General features: G+C 42.2%; 1 protein-coding gene across 3 annotated transcripts in view; it reads left to right on the top strand.

Moving 5' to 3' along the window:
• The window catches only part of WDR88 (WD repeat domain 88), a 140,719-nt gene that overhangs the window by 31,031 nt on the left and 82,855 nt on the right, over positions 1–26,833 (top strand). For all 3 annotated transcript variants that reach the window (XM_074293230.1, XM_074293229.1, XM_074293228.1), the window contains one exon: positions 2,656–2,785. In XM_074293230.1, coding sequence (XP_074149331.1) covers positions 2,656–2,785 — 130 coding nt within the window. The remainder of the gene's footprint in view (positions 1–2,655; positions 2,786–26,833) is intronic.

The following is a 26,833-nucleotide window of genomic DNA, read 5'->3' as shown; positions in this document are numbered from 1 at the left end:
AAACCTGGAGTATTTTATTTTTGTCTTTGTATCCCTATCACTAATGTAGTATCTTAAACATACTGAGTGCTTACTAAATGTTTGCTTAATTGAATTGGAGTAAAACTTAAAAGGGAATATACGAAGTCTTTGAAGGAAATGTAGTTAGCACAAAGAACTTATAGATTCTATTCCCATTCCCACCCTCAGAATATCAAAGTTAATATGTAATAAATCTTAATAAATATTGCTTAAATGGGCAAAAAATCAACTTGTGGGAAGGGACTTTCAGCTGATTTACTTCCCAGTCCAGTTTATGAACTTACAGAAGAGAAGGTAACAGAAAATATGTTATGTCTGCCCATATTAGTGATAGAATTAGAAGGGCAGCTTTCCACTGACTTGCAGAAAATTGGTTATATTCCTGGTGGTCCTAAAAAGGAAACTTATAAACACTGAGACTACAATTGAGACAATTTAGATAAGAATCAATCAATAAGCATTTATTAAGTGCCAACTCTGTGCACTTGGTAGACGTTATGGTAGGAGGCAGATAGCTCAATGGATAGAGAGCTGGGCCTGGAGTCAGAAAAACTCCAGTTTAAGTATTAGCCTCGGACACTTACTAAATGTGTGAGCCTGGCCAAAGCACTGAATCTTGTTTTGCCTTTACCCCCTGGAGAAGGACATCATAAAACACTTCAGCATCTTTGCTAAGAAAATCCTGTGGATAGTATGGTCCACAAAGTCATGAAGAACAGGACATGACTTGAATAGCAAAAAATATTAGAGCCAGGAGATAACCATAAAATGAAGCAATCCCTATTGCCAAAGAACTTACATTGTAATGAGAGAAGATAGCAAGAACAAATTAGAATATATATAGCAGAAATATAAAAAAGAATAAATTTTTAAAATTAGTTCTGGAGGGGAACAACTAGCAGTTGGGGAGGGGTGTGGGAAAGAATCAGGAAAGACTGAACTCAGTCTTCCTAAATCAGGAAGATGTTTTTGGGTTGCCTGTTGAAGGAAGGGAGATATTCCATGAGGTAGAGGAGAAGTAAGATGAATGTATCCCAGGCATGTGGTGGGATTAAGGCAGTGTGATATATGAGAAATAAATAAATAAAAGGCCAGTTTGGGTAACTATGAATGCAGGAGGGGGAAGTACTGTTTAGTGAGGCTGGATAGATAGATTGGAATTAGGTTGTGAAGGCCTTTCAAAGCTTAACAGAGAAGTTTGTATTTTACCCTAAAGGCAATTGATAACCCAGTGGAGTTTCTTGAGTAAAAGAGTGCTGTGGTCAGATCTGTATTTAAGGATTATTACTTTGGCAGCAATGTGTAGGATCATCTGGAGTGGTGAGAGATTTGAGAGATCTGAGACTGAGCATCATTAGGGGACCATTGTGATAATTCAGGTGAGAGAATTCTTCACTGGTAACATATTGTACCCACATGTGTTACTTTATGATTCTTTGGGTAGTACACAACTTTAATTTTTTGGAGATTGTGGTATGCCATGAATTAGCAGATATCTGGCATCAACAGAATAATATTGTTGTTAAAAATATATATGAAATTCTGAAGGCAAAAAGGAAATATTTGCTCTTAAGGAGTTTACTTTCCACAAACATTAGGCAAAAGTCACTATTTTCTCTCTACTCTCAATTGTTTAACAAAAGCTCTATTGTTCTTCAAGATCAAGTAAAACTTATCCTGCATCTTTTCTTGAAATTAAAAGGTTTGCTGGCTATTCTAAAATTAGAAGACCTGCATTTAGTTTCCACTTATGACACTACTTTTGTGTCCCTGGACATTACTTTCTTTACAATTAATTGAGGGGATTGGCTTCTGAGGAATGATCACAGAATCACAGGAGCTAGGAATGGTAACTCCTCACCTACTTCTATCATAGCCATTCTTAAAAGTATCAAGCTTTTTCTTTTAAACACATATAAGCATAAGAAAGCAGTTTTTAAACACAATTATATCAATATATAATATCCCTTTCTGGTACTATTTTTAAAATATATTGCATGACTAGGTTTAAATTTAAGCTTTTTTTTTTTTTTTTTTTTTTTTTTTTTTACCTGATGCCTAAAACCAGAGGCTAGGAAAGGCTAATTTTTTTAAAAAAGGCTTTCTCTGCAACATGAACATTTACTGAGTTCAAGCTTGTATTTGCTTATTTGGTATACTTCCTGTTTGCAAATATTTTCCCTGCTCTGAACAACCTTTTTTCTGAACAACTTGTTCTCTCATTTCATGTAGGTATGTGTATATGGATAGTTTAATAAAATTGGCATGGCACTTCATATAACAGGACCAAGAACATATTTTCAAACAATTAGGCAGTTCAGTGGCACAACATTGAATTTAGTGTTAAAGACTTGAATTTGATTCTTGTTCCAACCACTTACTAATTGTCTTACCTTAAGAAGCCACTTTCTCTCAGCCTCACTTTCTCTACTGTAAAATAGGACTAATAATAGCACATAGCTTAAAGAGTTATTGTGAGGATCAAATGATACATATACCAATACTTTGTAAATGTTAAAGTATTATTTAAATGTCCTAATTAGTGAAACTATTGTGTTTAGTGTATGTCAAAAAATATTATCCCAAGATAAATTTGAAGTATGTTTCAACAAAATCATTTTTCTCTTGTCTTAGATCACCATCTTAAACCAATAACTACTTGCTGTTTTAATCCTGACAGCCTGCGAGTAGCTTCAGGATCATCTAATCTTGACATGAAGATTTGGGATATATCAGCCAAAGCTACACTTCTAACAATTCATAAGTAAGAAATAATCCATCAATTTATTAGTCAATAAGCAGTTGTTAGGGTGACTCCCTCAGCTGAACATAAATACCAGAGTATAACAGGACTATTATTTCTTTATTCTTGGACATTACATCCTTCAATTTAGTCCTACTTCCATGAGTTTTTTTTTTTTTTTTTTGTTCTTTTGCTTCTATATGACTATAAAACAAGACCATTTTAAGAGAGTTCCTTCCCCTCTCTTCCTTCTAATTACTAATATTTTTCTCCATTATTTCTCTGCTTTTGTTTTGACTCTGATGAAGAAATGGTCCTTCATACAGCCAAGGCCAAATCCTCTACATGCACTTTTATCCCTTGAATGAATGTTGGCTGTGCCCTGGGGCCAGGTTTCTTTCTCCAGAGATCACATGGTTTACAAGAAATAGGACCTTTGTTTTGTGAGACTTAAGTTAGGGCCGCCTTGGCATTGAAACTCCCATATAAGGTAATTTAGTAATCCTAATGATTAGAAGGTTTTCCTCATTTAAGACTTGAATGTGAGGTCTTTTGTCTTAGCTAAAAAGGGCAAAGATCCAGCCAATAAGGAGTATTATATAAGGGCCTAATAATATATTAATAATTATAATAATAAATTATTATATATTATATAATTCTTGTCTCTTAACTGGGCCTAACTGCTTATTGGAAGGGAGACACCCTTTCTTGTGAAATCATAATAAAATATCTTTCTGCTTTTACCTTGAGAAATCTCCTTAATTTATTTGATTTATTTGAGCTAATAGTCTTGTCCCACACAGGAATATATTTAGAAGAATTGCACATGTTTACCTATATTGGATTGCTTGCTGTCTTGTAAAGGGGAGTGTAGGGGAGTAAAGGAGAAAAATTTAGAACACAAAGTTTTGCAAAAATGAATGTTGAAAACTATCTTTGCAATTATTTGGAAATAAAAACTATTACATTTTAAAAAGTATTGACATTTTAATTATTTGTATTGCTGTCTAAATTGGCTATACCAATTGCTATCTAAAATGACTGTACCACTTCATAGTCCACCAACAATATGTTAGTGTGCCTATCTTTCTACAATCCCTTCAACACTGACTGTTGGCATTTTTGTATTTCTCTTTTTTTTAGTTATTTGGAACTTTTTTTCATTTGATTGTGAATATATTGCAGTTCTTTTGAAAACTATTTCTTTGTATCCTTTATCCATTTACTTATTGGGGAATGTCTACTATTTATATCTATATCTCTTTATCTATCTTGGATGCCAAATCCTTATCAGAGAAATTTATGCAAAGAAATTTGATGTTTTTCCCATTTGATCACTTCCCTTTTTATCCTGTTAATTAATGTTGTCTGTAGATAAACTTTGGTTTCAAATAAATAAAGTTACTTATCTTTTGTAATTGCTTCTATCTCATTTGGTTAAGAATATATTTCCTATACATAACTGTGAGATGCAAATATTCTGTTTCTCTTCTAAATGTTGTATAGCATAAACTAAAATTATTAAGGTTGTGTATCTATTTATAATATATTGTGGAATATGACATAAGATGTTGGTCTAAACCTGTTTTCAGTTTTTCTCAACAGTTCTTCAAATAAGATTTTTTTCCCCTAGATTATTTATGCTTTACATTTCATCAAACATTGGATTCTCGAATTCTATTGTTTCTAACTAGCTTGTTCCACTAATATATCTTTCTGTTATTAACCAATACCAGTGAGAGCTTTGATGATTGATGCTTTACAATATAATTTGAGGCTTGAAAGTGCTATTTCACCTGTATCCTTACTTCTTTTCACCATTTCCTTTGATATTTTAGATATTTTGCTTTCTCCACATGGTTTTTGTCATCATTTTGTCATCTTAAAATTTGATAATTATACTGTCTATATCTTTATCCAAATAGTTGACTAAAATGTGAGAAAACACAAGTAGAAGCACAGATCTGTGGGGTACTCCACTAGAAACCGCCTTCCAAGTTGATATATTTTTTTTAATTTAAAATTTTTTTATTATAGTATTTTATTTTTCCAAAAAAGTAATGTTCTGATAGTCTCTCAATTGTAATCCTTCTCTGGGAGGAGGTTTCTTTTCTGTAAAATCTTTTCCTCTGTGACTCTCCTCCAGCTCTTGTCCTTCCCCAATCCAGACTGACTCTCCCCAATGCTGCCCTCTTTTATCCTAGAAGAGAATGAGCCCCTGAGAACTCCTAGGCGCCTGTGGGAACTCTCACAGCCAATGAACTTGCTCCTTTTAAAGGTTGTGTAAACTCCTTTTCAGAAGTCTAAAGGTGTAAACTTCTAAAGGTGTGAACTCTGAGCTAGAGAATTGTTTTAGATAACCTGAGTTATCACCTTGTAATCCTAACACAAAAACATGCAAAGATAGTTTTCAACATTCACCTTTGCAAAACCTCATGTTCCAAATTTTTCTCCATCTCTTCTCCTCCTCCCCCCTTTCCAAGACAGCAAGCAATCCAATATAGGTTAAACATGTGCAATTCTTCTAACCATATTTCTCATATAGAACTTAATGATAATTTTTTGGTAGTCTTAAAGATTATAAAGCAAAGTTTAGTTTGGTCATCCAACTAATTCCAAATTAATTTAATTGTACTATAGTATTAAAATTAATAATAATGATGCCAATCATTTTTATAGCATATGAAATCACTTTACATATCTATTGTCTCACTTTGTCCTCAAAACAACTCTGTGAGGAAGGTATTATCATTAGCACCATTTTATATTTGAGAAAACTAAGGCTGAAAGAGATTAAGTAACTTGTCATATATTAAGTGTCTAAGGAAGTATTTGAACTCAACTTTTCCTAATTCTAAGACAATTTTCAGGAAATGTTTTCAGACAATTCTATCTAAAATATCACTTTACTGATTAATTAAAGCCATGCTAATCTTTCCATTTTTTCCATGAGATTAACATGACAGATCTTGTTAAGTGTTTAGCTAAGATTTAGGTAAACCATAGCATTCTCCTTATCTACTAGTTTAGCAAGCTTGTCAAAAAAGATGAAATAAGATTAGCCTGCATGACCAGTCAGTCCTTAAGGAAGCCTTAGCAGCTGTGATTACTATTCACTTTCCTAGATGTTGATTAGCTATCTCGTTAATAGATGTTTGTTAGGAATCAAAGTCAAGCTTTCTAATCAAGATTTTTCAGACCTTTTTCTTTTTTTCTCTTTAAAAAATTGGTATAACATTTGCTCTCTTTTATTACTATGGTAACGTGCCTATTCACCATGATTTTTTAAGGATTGCTCACAGGAGCTTAGTGATCACATTTATTAACTCTTTCAATAGCTGAAGAATTCATATAGGTGTCATGGCTTGAATTATCCAGAATCAATGAAGGGATCCTTCTCTCTCTGTGCTTATCTTGACTATCAGCTCCCTGTTACCCATTTTTGTTCAGTCCTTTCTAGTCCAGAGCTCCTTTTCCTTAGCAGTAAAAATAAAAGCCAATCGAATTGAACAGCTCTGCCTTCTCTCTATTATGAGTTATCAGCATTCCAAGCAGGCTTATCTCTTCTTTGTCCTCATTTAGTTGTATTTGCAATACAACTAAAAAACAAATCTAGCCTTTTTTGTCTTTTTTTTTTTTTTTTTGCCAGCATTACTTCATTTCAAGCATTAATATGACTGGCTATTCTGTTTGTCCTGCTAACTATTCTTGCTTACATTTTCTGTACATTTCTTAAATAATGGTTCCTTGGCAAAAATACCGGAGTGGTTTGTTATTTCCTTCTTAAATTGATTAAGGCAAAGATTGAATAACTTGCCCAGAGTCATGCAGCTAGTAAGTTCAATGTTCAAATGTGAGCATACAAAGAATCAGAAATTGGGGATGATGCTGGCGTAGCCCCCTTTTAAGATTCTGATCTCAAACTTCCTCTGGGACTCACCTTTGATTTTCAAGATCTGGTCAAAACCACCCTTTTATATTCCAAGGGGAGAGATTCTTATCTGAACCAGTTTGGGCTTGTACCCAGCCCCCACCAGATCTGAGCTGGCTTGGATTTTCTCAACCCCCTCACTATCTACTCAGGTAGCCCAAACCACACCTGGTGGGTTCTGGCTATCAAGGAATCGACCTAGGTGCCACCCATATGCCCCTTCAAGCAGATAAAAGAGCCAAGTGGGAATCATCCCTTGGTGGAGAGTTGAAAAATGCCAGCCATATGCCTTGCATTACAGACTCTCTGTCCCTTAGCTTTGGTATATTTCTTCCTCTATCTAATGCCTTTTACTAACGAGACTTTTACCTTACTTCCAAACCCTGCAATAAATCTCGTTTTTACCAATCTAAGTTTTCAGGCCTGTAAATTCATTTACAGGGGACTCTCGCCGCCACTAGACTTCATTTAACTTTGTGTCCTTCTGCCAAATCCAAAAGGGATGCAGGGGAGCTCCATTTGACTCCCTGTACCCGAAACCTGCCACTAAACCACAATCCTAATTTTATTGAGGTATAAACCTTATCATTAGATATATACCTCATCAGAGGACAGATTATATGCTCAAGGAATATTGAGTGAAATTCTCTCATTTTTTTATTAATTTTATAATTATAAAATTTTTGGACAGTACATATGCATCTGTAATTTTATTTACAACATTATACCTTGTACTCCCTTCTCTTCTGAATTTTTCCCCTCCTTCCCTCCACCCCCTCCCCTAGATGGCAGGCATTCCCATACATATTAAATATGTTATAGTATATCCTAGGTACAATATATGGGTGCAGTACCAAATTTTTTGGTTGTTGCTGTTGCAAAGGAAGAATTGGATTCGGAAAGTATAAGTAACTAGGGTAGAAAGACAATGGTGCACACACGTTACACTATTTGCCCAGTGTTCCTTCTTTGGGTATAGCTGTTTCTGTCAAACATTGATCTAATGGAACTAAATTATATCTTCCCAATGTTTAAGATATACACTTCAATCAGAATATATCTTCATACAGTATCTTTGCTGATGTGTATAGTGATCTCCGGTTTATGCTCATTTCAGGCAGCATCAGTCCATGTGTCACTTGAAACCTCTTTGTATTCATCCTGTTGGTTATTTCCTACAGAACAGCAATGTTACATAACATTCATATACCATAATTTACACAACCATTCTCCAATTGATGGGCATGCATTCATTTTCCAGTTTTTGGCCACCACCAAAAGAGCTGCCACAAAGATTTTGGCACATGCAGGTCCCTTTCCCTTCCTCAGTATTTCGTCGGGATGTAAGCCCAGTAGTAGCACTGCTGGGTCCAAGGGTATGCACATTTGGATAACTTTTTTGGGCATAATTCCAGATGGCTCTTCAGAATGTCCGGATGCTTTCCCAACTCCACCAACTATGTATCAGTGTGCCAGTTTTCCCACATCCCCTCCCACATTCATCATTATTTGTTCCTGTCATCTTAGCCAATCTGACAGGTGTGTAGTGGTATGTATCTCAGAGCTGTCTGAATTGGCATTTCTCTGATCAACAGTAGAATGCTCTCATTTTAGGGAGAGAGGGAATAGAGATCAAAGAATAGGAAGGGTCTAAGTGTGGGGGCCATAATCATTCATGGGCAGAGGCAGCCACTATTGGGTCAGACTGCTTCAGCAGATCAAGGGTCATAGGTGAGTTTTCTTCTGGTTTTGGATGAGAGCCCATTGAAACGCCGCTTTCGACGTCCTATTAAGGAGGCAAATCTTTGGTTCAGGCTCTGGAAGACTGTCTCTCCGTCGTCTGAATTCTTATTCTCAGAATCTTGCAGTGTCACAGCACCGTCGGTGTTTTTCCTGGCTGAGAAGTGCCTGCTGCAGTCTCTTGGGGGAATCAGGGCATTACCCTGATGGATTCGTTGCAAAGGACTTTCACCTGAGAGGTCCATGTGACCCTGGACGTCTGAGGGAGGGTCAGCATGATAGTTGCAGACTGCTGGCTGATCTTTGATGAGGATGATCTCAGGATTCACTGGTTGTGAGAGGTCCTCGTGGCCTGGGAGGTCTGGCTGCTTTTCCACGATGATAAGCTCAGGACTGCCTGATTCCGAGATGAAGACCTGGCCCCGGACCCCTGAGAGAGATTTATCTTCATAGATGATCTCTGGCTGCTTTTCCACGATGATAAGCTCAGGACTCCCTGATTCCGAGATGAAGACCTGGCCCCGGACTTTTGAGGGAGTTTTATCCTGAGAGATGATTCCTGGCTGCTTTTCCATGATGATAAGCTCAGGATTCGTTATATTGGTGGGGGTATTAAGTTCAGCTAGCTCCTTTGCCCTGGAGTCAGAATGTAGGACTTTTAGAGCGTCAGGTAACTCCAAGGGGCTTGTCAGGCGAAGCTTGACTTAGCTGTGCTCCTGTTGTCTGTGTTGGTGCTTTTATAGAGAGTTTTCGGGAGTGGAAACTGGCCCCGGAGGTGGTAACCCTCAGTTTCGGAGTTGTCACCTTGCTGCTGCTGCTGCTGTGCTTGTTAACTCCTTTTATACAGAGAGCTTTAGGGGGTGGAGCCTGGGAGGGAGGGGGCAGGAGGAGAGGTGTTAACCCTCACTTTCTGACTTCTCACCTTACTATTGCTGTGGTGATTATGAAGTCCTTTCATTAAAAGCTCCATTTGGGGTTTCTTGGGAGAGAAACTGGAGAGTGTTGCCATTTCCTTTTTCAGTTCATTTTATAGATTTTTTTTCAGTTCCTTTTACAGATTTACCATTTTTTTTTTTTTTTTGGGTGAATCGTGTTGAGTTCGACAGAATTTAAAGGTTTTCATTATTCTTAATGATTCTTTGGAAAAGTTTATTTGGAGGAAGGAATGGAAAGTTTCCTAAGACTCATGACCTCTTGATGAGGTTTAGATGAAGGGAACCAAAATGAAACTAGGATTTCTGGTGATCAGAGAGTTAAATGAGAAGATCTAGTGGCAGGTGAGGGGTACAAGGAACCAAATGGAATGGATTGGCTCCCCGGCAACCCCTTGGGCCCAAGGTTAAGGGGTTTGGGGGACTCCCTTCTGGCGGTGCAGAGGAATTTACAGACCCAAAACCCTAGTTTGATAAAACTAGGGGGCAGATCTATGGAACACGGAGTTGTACACGGAGAATGCAGTTCTCAGTGGGCAGAAAGTCCTGCTAGCCGAGTCAGCCACCAAGGTCCATTTGCAAAGACCTTAATTGATGGAACTCATATTGCTTGTCTTGCTGGGGCTTGGGAAGCCCAAGCTGGGTGGCCCAAGCATATCAGAATGGGGGCTGGGACAACCAGAGCACATCAGACCAGTGGGGACTGGGAGAGCCCAAGTTGGCTCAGATCCAAAGGGGGCTGGGACAAGCCGGGGTCTCCTTTTGGAATTCAAAAGGGTGCTTTTGACCAGGATTTGTGAATCAAAGCTCCTGGCTTCCTGGACTAATACGCTTCAGCCAGGAGGGGCTGGGAATCACAGATCAATCTGAAAGGAATCACAGATCAATAGAAAATACAGTTTCTTAAAGGGACCACAATTGCTTCAATCTATCTTCCCACTCTGCAACAAACATTTTGTGTCAAGGCTTACACATAAGTAACAAGCCATTTCATTGAGTTGGATTTCTTCAGAGATACATTTTAAAAAGGAATATTAGAGATACTTGAGGGAGAAGGGAAATGTAGGGATAATAAGAGAAGCCAGATGTAGAGGGAAAAGGAATGTGAGGGAAAAGGATAGGGAGAGAAATATAGGTAGAGGGTGTAGGGAAAAAAAAAAAAAAACAAAGTGAGGGAGACAAGTCCAAAGATACATGTCACTTTGCATCTATCATGCCTTTATCATCTTTTAGTTTACATTATAGTTATTTATAGACTTGTTAACTCCATCCCACCCCACGCTACCTAGAAGAGGGCTTTTTTTTTTTTTTTTTTTTGAAAAATTTTCTCTTTGATCTGGGAGTTTCAAAATTTGGCAATACTATTCCTATGTATTTTCCCCAAAGTGTTTCTTTGAAGCGGTACTTGGTGGATTTGCAATTGATGGGCATCCATTCATTTTCCAGTTTTTGGCCAGCACCAAAAGAGCTGCCACAAACATTTTGGCACATGCAGGTCCCTTTCCCTTCCTCAGTATTTCGTCGGGATGTAAGCCCAGTAGTAGCACTGCTGGGTCCAAGGGTATGCACATTTGGATAACTTTTTTGGGCATAATTCCAGATGGCTCTTCAGAATGTCCGGATGCTTTCCCAACTCCACCAACTATGTATCAGTGTGCCAGTTTTCCCACATCCCCTCCCACATTCATCATTATTTGTTCCTGTCATCTTAGCCAATCTGACAGGTGTGTAGTGGTATGTATCTCAGAGCTGTCTGAATTGGCATTTCTCTGATCAACAGTAGAATGCTCTCATTTTAGGGAGAGAGGGAATAGAGATCAAAGAATAGGAAGGGTCTAAGTGTGGGGGCCATAATCATTCATGGGCAGAGGCAGCCACTATTGGGTCAGACTGCTTCAGCAGATCAAGGGTCATAGGTGAGTTTTCTTCTGGTTTTGGATGAGAGCCCATTGAAACGCCGCTTTCGACGTCCTATTAAGGAGGCAAATCTTTGGTTCAGGCTCTGGAAGACTGTCTCTCCGTCGTCTGAATTCTTATTCTCAGAATCTTGCAGTGTCACAGCACCGTCGGTGTTTTTCCTGGCTGAGAAGTGCCTGCTGCAGTCTCTTGGGGGAATCAGGGCATTACCCTGATGGATTCGTTGCAAAGGACTTTCACCTGAGAGGTCCATGTGACCCTGGACGTCTGAGGGAGGGTCAGCATGATAGTTGCAGACTGCTGGCTGATCTTTGATGAGGATGATCTCAGGATTCACTGGTTGTGAGAGGTCCTCGTGGCCTGGGAGGTCTGGCTGCTTTTCCACGATGATAAGCTCAGGACTGCCTGATTCCGAGATGAAGACCTGGCCCCGGACCCCTGAGAGAGATTTATCTTCATAGATGATCTCTGGCTGCTTTTCCACGATGATAAGCTCAGGACTCCCTGATTCCGAGATGAAGACCTGGCCCCGGACTTTTGAGGGAGTTTTATCCTGAGAGATGATTCCTGGCTGCTTTTCCATGATGATAAGCTCAGGATTCGTTATATTGGTGGGGGTATTAAGTTCAGCTAGCTCCTTTGCCCTGGAGTCAGAATGTAGGACTTTTAGAGCGTCAGGTAACTCCAAGGGGCTTGTCAGGCGAAGCTTGACTTAGCTGTGCTCCTGTTGTCTGTGTTGGTGCTTTTATAGAGAGTTTTCGGGAGTGGAAACTGGCCCCGGAGGTGGTAACCCTCAGTTTCGGAGTTGTCACCTTGCTGCTGCTGCTGCTGTGCTTGTTAACTCCTTTTATACAGAGAGCTTTAGGGGGTGGAGCCTGGGAGGGAGGGGGCAGGAGGAGAGGTGTTAACCCTCACTTTCTGACTTCTCACCTTACTGTTGCTGTGGTGATTATGAAGTCCTTTCATTAAAAGCTCCATTTGGGGTTTCTTGGGAGAGAAACTGGAGAGTGTTGCCATTTCCTTTTTCAGTTCATTTTATAGATTTTTTTTCAGTTCCTTTTACAGATTTACCATTTTTTTTTTTTTTTTGGTTGAATCGTGTTGAGTTCGACAGAATTTAAAGGTTTTCATTCTTCTTAATGATTCTTTGGAAAAGTTTATTTGGAGGAAGGAATGGAAAGTTTCCTAAGACTCATGCCCTCTTGATGAGGTTTAGATGAAGGGAACCAAAATGAAACTAGGATTTCTGGTGATCAGAGAGTTAAATGAGAAGATCTAGTGGCAGGTGAGGGGTACAAGGAACCAAATGGAATGGATTGGCTCCCCGGCAACCCCTTGGGCCCAAGGTTAAGGGGTTTGGGGGACTCCCTTCTGGCGGTGCAGAGGAATTTACAGACCCAAAACCCTAGTTTGATAAAACTAGGGGGCAGATCTATGGAACACGGAGTTGTACACGGAGAATGCAGTTCTCAGTGGGCAGAAAGTCCTGCTAGCCGAGTCAGCCACCAAGGTCCATTTGCAAAGACCTTAATTGATGGAACTCATATTGCTTGTCTTGCTGGGGCTTGGGAAGCCCAAGCTGGGTGGCCCAAGCATATCAGAATGGGGGCTGGGACAACCAGAGCACATCAGACCAGTGGGGACTGGGAGAGCCCAAGTTGGCTCAGATCCAAAGGGGGCTGGGACAAGCCGGGGTCTCCTTTTGGAATTCAAAAGGGTGCTTTTGACCAGGATTTGTGAATCAAAGCTCCTGGCTTCCTGGACTAATACGCTTCAGCCAGGAGGGGCTGGGAATCACAGATCAATCTGAAAGGAATCACAGATCAATAGAAAATACAGTTTCTTAAAGGGACCACAATTGCTTCAATCTATCTTCCCACTCTGCAACAAACATTTTGTGTCAAGGCTTACACATAAGTAACAAGCCATTTCATTGAGTTGGATTTCTTCAGAGATACATTTTAAAAAGGAATATTAGAGATACTTGACGGAGAAGGGAAATGTAGGGATAATAAGAGAAGCCAGATGTAGAGGGAAAAGGAATGTGAGGGAAAAGGATAGGGAGAGAAATATAGGTAGAGGGTGTAGGGAAAAAAAAAAAAAAAAAAAAACAAAGTGAGGGAGACAAGCCCAAAGATACATGTCACTTTGCATCTATCATGCCTTGATCATCTTTTAGTTTACATTATAGTTATTTATAGACTTGTTAACTCCATCCCACCCCACGCTACCTAGAAGAGGGCTTTTTTTTTTTTTGAAAAATTTTCTCTTTGATCTGGGAGTTTCAAAATTTGGCAATACTATTCCTATGTATTTTCCCCAAAGTGTTTCTTTGAAGCGGTACTTGGTGGATTTGCAATTGATGGGCATCCATTCATTTTCCAGTTTTTGGCCAGCACCAAAAGAGCTGCCACAAACATTTTGGCACATGCAGGTCCCTTTCCCTTCCTCAGTATTTCGTCGGGATGTAAGCCCAGTAGTAGCACTGCTGGGTCCAAGGGTATGCACATTTGGATAACTTTTTTGGGCATAATTCCAGATGGCTCTTCAGAATGTCCGGATGCTTTCCCAACTCCACCAACTATGTATCAGTGTGCCAGTTTTCCCACATCCCCTCCCACATTCATCATTATTTGTTCCTGTCATCTTAGCCAATCTGACAGGTGTGTAGTGGTATGTATCTCAGAGCTGTCTGAATTGGCATTTCTCTGATCAACAGTAGAATGCTCTCATTTTAGGGAGAGAGGGAATAGAGATCAAAGAATAGGAAGGGTCTAAGTGTGGGGGCCATAATCATTCATGGGCAGAGGCAGCCACTATTGGGTCAGACTGCTTCAGCAGATCAAGGGTCATAGGTGAGTTTTCTTCTGGTTTTGGATGAGAGCCCATTGAAACGCCGCTTTCGACGTCCTATTAAGGAGGCAAATCTTTGGTTCAGGCTCTGGAAGACTGTCTCTCCGTCGTCTGAATTCTTATTCTCAGAATCTTGCAGTGTCACAGCACCGTCGGTGTTTTTCCTGGCTGAGAAGTGCCTGCTGCAGTCTCTTGGGGGAATCAGGGCATTACCCTGATGGATTCGTTGCAAAGGACTTTCACCTGAGAGGTCCATGTGACCCTGGACGTCTGAGGGAGGGTCAGCATGATAGTTGCAGACTGCTGGCTGATCTTTGATGAGGATGATCTCAGGATTCACTGGTTGTGAGAGGTCCTCGTGGCCTGGGAGGTCTGGCTGCTTTTCCACGATGATAAGCTCAGGACTGCCTGATTCCGAGATGAAGACCTGGCCCCGGACCCCTGAGAGAGATTTATCTTCATAGATGATCTCTGGCTGCTTTTCCACGATGATAAGCTCAGGACTGCCTGATTCCGAGATGAAGACCTGGCCCCGGACTTTTGAGGGAGTTTTATCCTGAGAGATGATTCCTGGCTGCTTTTCCATGATGATAAGCTCAGGATTCGTTATATTGGTGGGGGTATTAAGTTCAGCTAGCTCCTTTGCCCTGGAGTCAGAATGTAGGACTTTTAGAGCGTCAGGTAACTCCAAGGGGCTTGTCAGGCGAAGCTTGACTTAGCTGTGCTCCTGTTGTCTGTGTTGGTGCTTTTATAGAGAGTTTTCGGGAGTGGAAACTGGCCCCGGAGGTGGTAACCCTCAGTTTCGGAGTTGTCACCTTGCTGCTGCTGCTGCTGTGCTTGTTAACTCCTTTTATACAGAGAGCTTTAGGGGGTGGAGCCTGGGAGGGAGGGGGCAGGAGGAGAGGTGTTAACCCTCACTTTCTGACTTCTCACCTTACTGTTGCTGTGGTGATTATGAAGTCCTTTCATTAAAAGCTCCATTTGGGGTTTCTTGGGAGAGAAACTGGAGAGTGTTGCCATTTCCTTTTTCAGTTCATTTTATAGATTTTTTTTCAGTTCCTTTTACAGATTTACCATTTTTTTTTTTTTTTTTTTTTTGGTGAATCGTGTTGAGTTCGACAGAATTTAAAGGTTTTCATTCTTCTTAATGATTCTTTGGAAAAGTTTATTTGGAGGAAGGAATGGAAAGTTTCCTAAGACTCATGCCCTCTTGATGAGGTTTAGATGAAGGGAACCAAAATGAAACTAGGATTTCTGGTGATCAGAGAGTTAAATGAGAAGATCTAGTGGCGGGTGAGGGGTACAAGGAACCAAATGGAATGGATTGGCTCCCCGGCAACCCCTTGGGCCCAAGGTTAAGGGGTTTGGGGGACTCCCTTCTGGCGGTGCAGAGGAATTTACAGACCCAAAACCCTAGTTTGATAAAACTAGGGGGCAGATCTATGGAACACGGAGTTGTACACGGAGAATGCAGTTCTCAGTGGGCAGAAAGTCCTGCTAGCCGAGTCAGCCACCAAGGTCCATTTGCAAAGACCTTAATTGATGGAACTCATATTGCTTGTCTTGCTGGGGCTTGGGAAGCCCAAGCTGGGTGGCCCAAGCATATCAGAATGGGGGCTGGGACAACCAGAGCACATCAGACCAGTGGGGACTGGGAGAGCCCAAGTTGGCTCAGATCCAAAGGGGGCTGGGACAAGCCGGGGTCTCCTTTTGGAATTCAAAAGGGTGCTTTTGACCAGGATTTGTGAATCAAAGCTCCTGGCTTCCTGGACTAATACGCTTCAGCCAGGAGGGGCTGGGAATCACAGATCAATCTGAAAGGAATCACAGATCAATAGAAAATACAGTTTCTTAAAGGGACCACAACCTGCTTCAATCTATCTTCCCTCTCTGCAACAAACATTTTGTGTCAAGGCTTACACATAAGTAACAAGCCATTTCATTGAGTTGGATTTCTTCAGAGATACATTTTAAAAAGGAATATTAGAGATACTTGACGGAGAAGGGAAATGTAGGGATAATAAGAGAAGCCAGATGTAGAGGGAAAAGGAATGTGAGGGAAAAGGATAGGGAGAGAAATATAGGTAGAGGGTGTAGGGAAAAAAAAAAAAAAAAAAAAAACAAAGTGAGGGAGACAAGCCCAAAGATACATGTCACTTTGCATCTATCATGCCTTGATCATCTTTTAGTTTACATTATAGTTATTTATAGACTTGTTAACTCCATCCCACCCCACGCTACCTAGAAGAGGGCTTTTTTTTTTTTTGAAAAATTTTCTCTTTGATCTGGGAGTTTCAAAATTTGGCAATACTATTCCTATGTATTTTCCCCAAAGTGTTTCTTTGAAGCGGTACTTGGTGGATTTGCAATTGATGGGCATCCATTCATTTTCCAGTTTTTGGCCAGCACCAAAAGAGCTGCCACAAACATTTTGGCACATGCAGGTCCCTTTCCCTTCCTCAGTATTTCGTCGGGATGTAAGCCCAGTAGTAGCACTGCTGGGTCCAAGGGTATGCACATTTGGATAACTTTTTTGGGCATAATTCCAGATGGCTCTTCAGAATGTCCGGATGCTTTCCCAACTCCACCAACTATGTATCAGTGTGCCAGTTTTCCCACATCCCCTCCCACATTCATCATTATTTGTTCCTGTCATCTTAGCCAATCTGACAGGTGTGTAGTGGTATGTATCTCAGAGCTGTCTGAATTGGCATTTCTCTGATCAACAGTAGAATGCTCTCATTTTAGGGAGAGAGGGAATAGAGATCAAAGAATAGGAAGGGTCTAAGTGTGGGGGCCATAATCATTCATGGGCAGAGGCAGCCACTATTGGGTCAGACTGCTTCAGCAGATCAAGGGTCATAGGTGAGTTTTCTTCTGGTTTTGGATGAGAGCCCATTGAAACGCCGCTTTCGACGTCCTATTAAGGAGGCAAATCTTTGGTTCAGGCTCTGGAAGACTGTCTCTCCGTCGTCTGAATTCTTATTCTCAGAATCTTGCAGTGTCACAGCACCGTCGGTGTTTTTCCTGGCTGAGAAGTGCCTGCTGCAGTCTCTTGGGGGAATCAGGGCATTACCCTGATGGATTCGTTGCAAAGGACTTTCACCTGAGAGGTCCATGTGACCCTGGACGTCTGAGGGAGGGTCAGCATGATAGTTGCAGACTGCTGGCTGATCTTTGATGAGGATGATCTCAGGATTCACTGGTTGTGAGAGGTCCTCGTGGCCTGGGAGGTCTGGCTGCTTTTCCACGATGATAAGCTCAGGACTGCCTGATTCCGAGATGAAGACCTGGCCCCGGACCCCTGAGAGAGATTTATCTTCATAGATGATCTCTGGCTGCTTTTCCACGATGATAAGCTCAGGACTGCCTGATTCCGAGATGAAGACCTGGCCCCGGACTTTTGAGGGAGTTTTATCCTGAGAGATGATTCCTGGCTGCTTTTCCATGATGATAAGCTCAGGATTCGTTATATTGGTGGGGGTATTAAGTTCAGCTAGCTCCTTTGCCCTGGAGTCAGAATGTAGGACTTTTAGAGCGTCAGGTAACTCCAAGGGGCTTGTCAGGCGAAGCTTGACTTAGCTGTGCTCCTGTTGTCTGTGTTGGTGCTTTTATAGAGAGTTTTCGGGAGTGGAAACTGGCCCCGGAGGTGGTAACCCTCAGTTTCGGAGTTGTCACCTTGCTGCTGCTGCTGCTGTGCTTGTTAACTCCTTTTATACAGAGAGCTTTAGGGGGTGGAGCCTGGGAGGGAGGGGGCAGGAGGAGAGGTGTTAACCCTCACTTTCTGACTTCTCACCTTACTGTTGCTGTGGTGATTATGAAGTCCTTTCATTAAAAGCTCCATTTGGGGTTTCTTGGGAGAGAAACTGGAGAGTGTTGCCATTTCCTTTTTCAGTTCATTTTATAGATTTTTTTTCAGTTCCTTTTACAGATTTACCATTTTTTTTTTTTTTTTTTTTTGGTGAATCGTGTTGAGTTCGACAGAATTTAAAGGTTTTCATTCTTCTTAATGATTCTTTGGAAAAGTTTATTTGGAGGAAGGAATGGAAAGTTTCCTAAGACTCATGCCCTCTTGATGAGGTTTAGATGAAGGGAACCAAAATGAAACTAGGATTTCTGGTGATCAGAGAGTTAAATGAGAAGATCTAGTGGCGGGTGAGGGGTACAAGGAACCAAATGGAATGGATTGGCTCCCCGGCAACCCCTTGGGCCCAAGGTTAAGGGGTTTGGGGGACTCCCTTCTGGCGGTGCAGAGGAATTTACAGACCCAAAACCCTAGTTTGATAAAACTAGGGGGCAGATCTATGGAACACGGAGTTGTACACGGAGAATGCAGTTCTCAGTGGGCAGAAAGTCCTGCTAGCCGAGTCAGCCACCAAGGTCCATTTGCAAAGACCTTAATTGATGGAACTCATATTGCTTGTCTTGCTGGGGCTTGGGAAGCCCAAGCTGGGTGGCCCAAGCATATCAGAATGGGGGCTGGGACAACCAGAGCACATCAGACCAGTGGGGACTGGGAGAGCCCAAGTTGGCTCAGATCCAAAGGGGGCTGGGACAAGCCGGGGTCTCCTTTTGGAATTCAAAAGGGTGCTTTTGACCAGGATTTGTGAATCAAAGCTCCTGGCTTCCTGGACTAATACGCTTCAGCCAGGAGGGGCTGGGAATCACAGATCAATCTGAAAGGAATCACAGATCAATAGAAAATACAGTTTCTTAAAGGGACCACAACCTGCTTCAATCTATCTTCCCTCTCTGCAACAAACATTTTGTGTCAAGGCTTACACATAAGTAACAAGCCATTTCATTGAGTTGGATTTCTTCAGAGATACATTTTAAAAAGGAATATTAGAGATACTTGACGGAGAAGGGAAATGTAGGGATAATAAGAGAAGCCAGATGTAGAGGGAAAAGGAATGTGAGGGAAAAGGATAGGGAGAGAAATATAGGTAGAGGGTGTAGGGAAAAAAAAAAAAAAAAAAAAAAACAAAGTGAGGGAGACAAGCCCAAAGATACATGTCACTTTGCATCTATCATGCCTTGATCATCTTTTAGTTTACATTATAGTTATTTATAGACTTGTTAACTCCATCCCACCCCACGCTACCTAGAAGAGGGCTTTTTTTTTTTTTGAAAAATTTTCTCTTTGATCTGGGAGTTTCAAAATTTGGCAATACTATTCCTATGTATTTTCCCCAAAGTGTTTCTTTGAAGCGGTACTTGGTGGATTTGCAATTGATGGGCATCCATTCATTTTCCAGTTTTTGGCCAGCACCAAAAGAGCTGCCAAAAAGATTTTGGCACATGCAGGTCCCTTTCCCTTCCTCAGTATTTCGTCGGGATGTAAGCCCAGTAGTAGCACTGCTGGGTCCAAGGGTATGCACATTTGGATAACTTTTTTGGGCATAATTCCAGATGGCTCTTCAGAATGTCCGGATGCTTTCCCAACTCCACCAACTATGTATCAGTGTGCCAGTTTTCCCACATCCCCTCCCACATTCATCATTATTTGTTCCTGTCATCTTAGCCAATCTGACAGGTGTGTAGTGGTATGTATCTCAGAGCTGTCTGAATTGGCATTTCTCTGATCAACAGTAGAATGCTCTCATTTTAGGGAGAGAGGGAATAGAGATCAAAGAATAGGAAGGGTCTAAGTGTGGGGGCCATAATCATTCATGGGCAGAGGCAGCCACTATTGGGTCAGACTGCTTCAGCAGATCAAGGGTCATAGGTGAGTTTTCTTCTGGTTTTGGATGAGAGCCCATTGAAACGCCGCTTTCGACGTCCTATTAAGGAGGCAAATCTTTGGTTCAGGCTCTGGAAGACTGTCTCTCCGTCGTCTGAATTCTTATTCTCAGAATCTTGCAGTGTCACAGCACCGTCGGTGTTTTTCCTGGCTGAGAAGTGCCTGCTGCAGTCTCTTGGGGGAATCAGGGCATTACCCTGATGGATTCGTTGCAAAGGACTTTCACCTGAGAGGTCCATGTGACCCTGGACGTCTGAGGGAGGGTCAGCATGATAGTTGCAGACTGCTGGCTGATCTTTGATGAGGATGATCTCAGGATTCACTGGTTGTGAGAGGTCCTCGTGGCCTGGGAGGTCTGGCTGCTTTTCCACGATGATAAGCTCAGGACTGCCTGATTCCGAGATGAAGACCTGGCCCCGGACCCCTGAGAGAGATTTATCTTCATAGATGATCTCTGGCTGCTTTTCCACGATGATAAGCTCAGGACTGCCTGATTCCGAGATGAAGACCTGGCCCCGGACTTTTGAGGGAGTTTTATCCTGAGAGATGATTCCTGGCTGCTTTTCCATGATGATAAGCTCAGGATTCGTTATATTGGTGGGGGTATTAAGTTCAGCTAGCTCCTTTGCCCTGGAGTCAGAATGTAGGACTTTTAGAGCGTCAGGTAACTCCAAGGGGCTTGTCAGGCGAAGCTTGACTTAGCTGTGCTCCTGTTGTCTGTGTTGGTGCTTTTATAGAGAGTTTTCGGGAGTGGAAACTGGCCCCGGAGGTGGTAACCCTCAGTTTCGGAGTTGTCACCTTGCTGCTGCTGCTGCTGTGCTTGTTAACTCCTTTTATACAGAGAGCTTTAGGGGGTGGAGCCTGGGAGGGAGGGGGCAGGAGGAGAGGTGTTAACCCTCACTTTCTGACTTCTCACCTTACTGTTGCTGTGGTGATTATGAAGTCCTTTCATTAAAAGCTCCATTTGGGGTTTCTTGGGAGAGAAACTGGAGAGTGTTGCCATTTCCTTTTTCAGTTCATTTTATAGATTTTTTTTCAGTTCCTTTTACAGATTTACCATTTTTTTTTTTTTTTTTTTTTTGGTGAATCGTGTTGAGTTCGACAGAATTTAAAGGTTTTCATTCTTCTTAATGATTCTTTGGAAAAGTTTATTTGGAGGAAGGAATGGAAAGTTTCCTAAGACTCATGCCCTCTTGATGAGGTTTAGATGAAGGGAACCAAAATGAAACTAGGATTTCTGGTGATCAGAGAGTTAAATGAGAAGATCTAGTGGCAGGTGAGGGGTACAAGGAACCAAATGGAATGGATTGGCTCCCCGGCAACCCCTTGGGCACAAGGTTAAGGGGTTTGGGGGACTCCCTTCTGGCGGTGCAGAGGAATTTACAGACCCAAAACCCTAGTTTGATAAAACTAGGGGGCAGATCTATGGAACACGGAGTTGTACACGGAGAATGCAGTTCTCAGTGGGCAGAAAGTCCTGCTAGCCGAGTCAGCCACCAAGGTCCATTTGCAAAGACCTTAATTGATGGAACTCATATTGCTTGTCTTGCTGGGGCTTGGGAAGCCCAAGCTGGGTGGCCCAAGCATATCAGAATGGGGGCTGGGACAACCAGAGCACATCAGACCAGTGGGGACTGGGAGAGCCCAAGTTGGCTCAGATCCAAAGGGGGCTGGGACAAGCCGGGGTCTCCTTTTGGAATTCAAAAGGGTGCTTTTGACCAGGATTTGTGAATCAAAGCTCCTGGCTTCCTGGACTAATACGCTTCAGCCAGGAGGGGCTGGGAATCACAGATCAATCTGAAAGGAATCACAGATCAATAGAAAATACAGTTTCTTAAAGGGACCACAACCTGCTTCAATCTATCTTCCCTCTCTGCAACAAACATTTTGTGTCAAGGCTTACACATAAGTAACAAGCCATTTCATTGAGTTGGATTTCTTCAGAGATACATTTTAAAAAGGAATATTAGAGATACTTGAGGGAGAAGGGAAATGTAGGGATAATAAGAGAAGCCAGATGTAGAGGGAAAAGGAATGTGAGGGAAAAGGATAGGGAGAGAAATATAGGTAGAGGGTGTAGGGAAAAAAAAAAAAAAAAAACAAAGTGAGGGAGACAAGCCCAAAGATACATGTCACTTTGCATCTATCATGCCTTGATCATCTTTTAGTTTACATTATAGTTATTTATAGACTTGTTAACTCCATCCCACCCCACGCTACCTAGAAGAGGGCTTTTTTTTTTTTTTTTTTTTTGAAAAATTTTCTCTTTGATCTGGGAGTTTCAAAATTTGGCAATACTATTCCTATGTATTTTCCCCAAAGTGTTTCTTTGAAGCGGTACTTGGTGGATTTGCAATTGATGGGCATCCATTCATTTTCCAGTTTTTGGCCAGCACCAAAAGAGCTGCCACAAAGATTTTGGCACATGCAGGTCCCTTTCCCTTCCTCAGTATTTCGTCGGGATGTAAGCCCAGTAGTAGCACTGCTGGGTCCAAGGGTATGCACATTTGCATAACTTTTTTGGGCATAATTCCAGATGGCTTTTCAGAATGTCCGGATGCTTTCCCAACTCCACCAACTATGTATCAGTGTGCCAGTTTTCCCACATCCCCTCCCACATTCATCATTATTTGTTCCTGTCATCTTAGCCAATCTGACAGGTGTGTAGTGGTATGTATCTCAGAGCTGTCTGAATTGGCATTTCTCTGATCAACAGTAGAATGCTCTCATTTTAGGGAGAGAGGGAATAGAGATCAAAGAATAGGAAGGGTCTAAGTGTGGGGGCCATAATCATTCATGGGCAGAGGCAGCCACTATTGGGTCAGACTGCTTCAGCAGATCAAGGGTCATAGGTGAGTTTTCTTCTGGTTTTGGATGAGAGCCCATTGAAACGCCGCTTTCGACGTCCTATTAAGGAGGCAAATCTTTGGTTCAGGCTCTGGAAGACTGTCTCTCCGTCGTCTGAATTCTTATTCTCAGAATCTTGCAGTGTCACAGCACCGTCGGTGTTTTTCCTGGCTGAGAAGTGCCTGCTGCAGTCTCTTGGGGGAATCAGGGCATTACCCTGATGGATTCGTTGCAAAGGACTTTCACCTGAGAGGTCCATGTGACCCTGGACGTCTGAGGGAGGGTCAGCATGATAGTTGCAGACTGCTGGCTGATCTTTGATGAGGATGATCTCAGGATTCACTGGTTGTGAGAGGTCCTCGTGGCCTGGGAGGTCTGGCTGCTTTTCCACGATGATAAGCTCAGGACTGCCTGATTCCGAGATGAAGACCTGGCCCCGGACCCCTGAGAGAGATTTATCTTCATAGATGATCTCTGGCTGCTTTTCCACGATGATAAGCTCAGGACTCCCTGATTCCGAGATGAAGACCTGGCCCCGGACTTTTGAGGGAGTTTTATCCTGAGAGATGATTCCTGGCTGCTTTTCCATGATGATAAGCTCAGGATTCGTTATATTGGTGGGGGTATTAAGTTCAGCTAGCTCCTTTGCCCTGGAGTCAGAATGTAGGACTTTTAGAGCGTCAGGTAACTCCAAGGGGCTTGTCAGGCGAAGCTTGACTTAGCTGTGCTCCTGTTGTCTGTGTTGGTGCTTTTATAGAGAGTTTTCGGGAGTGGAAACTGGCCCCGGAGGTGGTAACCCTCAGTTTCGGAGTTGTCACCTTGCTGCTGCTGCTGCTGTGCTTGTTAACTCCTTTTATACAGAGAGCTTTAGGGGGTGGAGCCTGGGAGGGAGGGGGCAGGAGGAGAGGTGTTAACCCTCACTTTCTGACTTCTCACCTTACTGTTGCTGTGGTGATTATGAAGTCCTTTCATTAAAAGCTCCATTTGGGGTTTCTTGGGAGAGAAACTGGAGAGTGTTGCCATTTCCTTTTTCAGTTCATTTTATAGATTTTTTTTCAGTTCCTTTTACAGATTTACCATTTTTTTTTTTTTTTTTTTTTGGTGAATCGTGTTGAGTTCGACAGAATTTAAAGGTTTTCATTCTTCTTAATGATTCTTTGGAAAAGTTTATTTGGAGGAAGGAATGGAAAGTTTCCTAAGACTCATGCCCTCTTGATGAGGTTTAGATGAAGGGAACCAAAATGAAACTAGGATTTCTGGTGATCAGAGAGTTAAATGAGAAGATCTAGTGGCGGGTGAGGGGTACAAGGAACCAAATGGAATGGATTGGCTCCCCGGCAACCCCTTGGGCCCAAGGTTAAGGGGTTTGGGGGACTCCCTTCTGGCGGTGCAGAGGAATTTACAGACCCAAAACCCTAGTTTGATAAAACTAGGGGGCAGATCTATGGAACACGGAGTTGTACACGGAGAATGCAGTTCTCAGTGGGCAGAAAGTCCTGCTAGCCGAGTCAGCCACCAAGGTCCATTTGCAAAGACCTTAATTGATGGAACTCATATTGCTTGTCTTGCTGGGGCTTGGGAAGCCCAAGCTGGGTGGCCCAAGCATATCAGAATGGGGGCTGGGACAACCAGAGCACATCAGACCAGTGGGGACTGGGAGAGCCCAAGTTGGCTCAGATCCAAAGGGGGCTGGGACAAGCCGGGGTCTCCTTTTGGAATTCAAAAGGGTGCTTTTGACCAGGATTTGTGAATCAAAGCTCCTGGCTTCCTGGACTAATACGCTTCAGCCAGGAGGGGCTGGGAATCACAGATCAATCTGAAAGGAATCACAGATCAATAGAAAATACAGTTTCTTAAAGGGACCACAACCTGCTTCAATCTATCTTCCCTCTCTGCAACAAACATTTTGTGTCAAGGCTTACACATAAGTAACAAGCCATTTCATTGAGTTGGATTTCTTCAGAGATACATTTTAAAAAGGAATATTAGAGATACTTGACGGAGAAGGGAAATGTAGGGATAATAAGAGAAGCCAGATGTAGAGGGAAAAGGAATGTGAGGGAAAAGGATAGGGAGAGAAATATAGGTAGAGGGTGTAGGGAAAAAAAAAAAAAAAAAAACAAAGTGAGGGAGACAAGCCCAAAGATACATGTCACTTTGCATCTATCATGCCTTTATCATCTTTTAGTTTACATTATAGTTATTTATAGACTTGTTAACTCCATCCCACCCCACGCTACCTAGAAGAGGGCTTTTTTTTTTTTTTTTTTGAAAAATTTTCTCTTTGATCTGGGAGTTTCAAAATTTGGCAATACTATTCCTATGTATTTTCCCCAAAGTGTTTCTTTGAACCGGTACTTGGTGGATTTGCAATTGATGGGCATCCATTCATTTTCCAGGTTTTGGCCAGCACCAAAAGAGCTGCCACAAACATTTTGGCACATGCAGGTCCCTTTCCCTTCCTCAGTATTTCGTCGGGATGTAAGCCCAGTAGTAGCACTGCTGGGTCCAAGGGTATGCACATTTGGATAACTTTTTTGGGCATAATTCCAGATGGCTCTTCAGAATGTCCGGATGCTTTCCCAACTCCACCAACTATGTATCAGTGTGCCAGTTTTCCCACATCCCCTCCCACATTCATCATTATTTGTTCCTGTCATCTTAGCCAATCTGACAGGTGTGTAGTGGTATGTATCTCAGAGCTGTCTGAATTGGCATTTCTCTGATCAACAGTAGAATGCTCTCATTTTAGGGAGAGAGGGAATAGAGATCAAAGAATAGGAAGGGTCTAAGTGTGGGGGCCATAATCATTCATGGGCAGAGGCAGCCACTATTGGGTCAGACTGCTTCAGCAGATCAAGGGTCATAGGTGAGTTTTCTTCTGGTTTTGGATGAGAGCCCATTGAAACGCCGCTTTCGACGTCCTATTAAGGAGGCAAATCTTTGGTTCAGGCTCTGGAAGACTGTCTCTCCGTCGTCTGAATTCTTATTCTCAGAATCTTGCAGTGTCACAGCACCGTCGGTGTTTTTCCTGGCTGAGAAGTGCCTGCTGCAGTCTCTTGGGGGAATCAGGGCATTACCCTGATGGATTCGTTGCAAAGGACTTTCACCTGAGAGGTCCATGTGACCCTGGACGTCTGAGGGAGGGTCAGCATGATAGTTGCAGACTGCTGGCTGATCTTTGATGAGGATGATCTCAGGATTCACTGGTTGTGAGAGGTCCTCGTGGCCTGGGAGGTCTGGCTGCTTTTCCACGATGATAAGCTCAGGACTGCCTGATTCCGAGATGAAGACCTGGCCCCGGACCCCTGAGAGAGATTTATCTTCATAGATGATCTCTGGCTGCTTTTCCACGATGATAAGCTCAGGACTCCCTGATTCCGAGATGAAGACCTGGCCCCGGACTTTTGAGGGAGTTTTATCCTGAGAGATGATTCCTGGCTGCTTTTCCATGATGATAAGCTCAGGATTCGTTATATTGGTGGGGGTATTAAGTTCAGCTAGCTCCTTTGCCCTGGAGTCAGAATGTAGGACTTTTAGAGCGTCAGGTAACTCCAAGGGGCTTGTCAGGCGAAGCTTGACTTAGCTGTGCTCCTGTTGTCTGTGTTGGTGCTTTTATAGAGAGTTTTCGGGAGTGGAAACTGGCCCCGGAGGTGGTAACCCTCAGTTTCGGAGTTGTCACCTTGCTGCTGCTGCTGCTGTGCTTGTTAACTCCTTTTATACAGAGAGCTTTAGGGGGTGGAGCCTGGGAGGGAGGGGGCAGGAGGAGAGGTGTTAACCCTCACTTTCTGACTTCTCACCTTACTGTTGCTGTGGTGATTATGAAGTCCTTTCATTAAAAGCTCCATTTGGGGTTTCTTGGGAGAGAAACTGGAGAGTGTTGCCATTTCCTTTTTCAGTTCATTTTATAGATTTTTTTTCAGTTCCTTTTACAGATTTACCATTTTTTTTTTTTTTTTTTTTTTTTTTTTTTTTTTTTTTTTTTTTGGTGAATCGTGTTGAGTTCGACAGAATTTAAAGGTTTTCATTCTTCTTAATGATTCTTTGGAAAAGTTTATTTGGAGGAAGGAATGGAAAGTTTCCTAAGACTCATGCCCTCTTGATGA

This window comes from Sminthopsis crassicaudata, chromosome 2 (genome assembly GCF_048593235.1).
Source record: "Sminthopsis crassicaudata isolate SCR6 chromosome 2, ASM4859323v1, whole genome shotgun sequence".
Taxonomy (NCBI): domain Eukaryota; kingdom Metazoa; phylum Chordata; class Mammalia; order Dasyuromorphia; family Dasyuridae; genus Sminthopsis; species Sminthopsis crassicaudata.
This window is presented reverse-complemented; position numbering and strand designations above follow the sequence as displayed.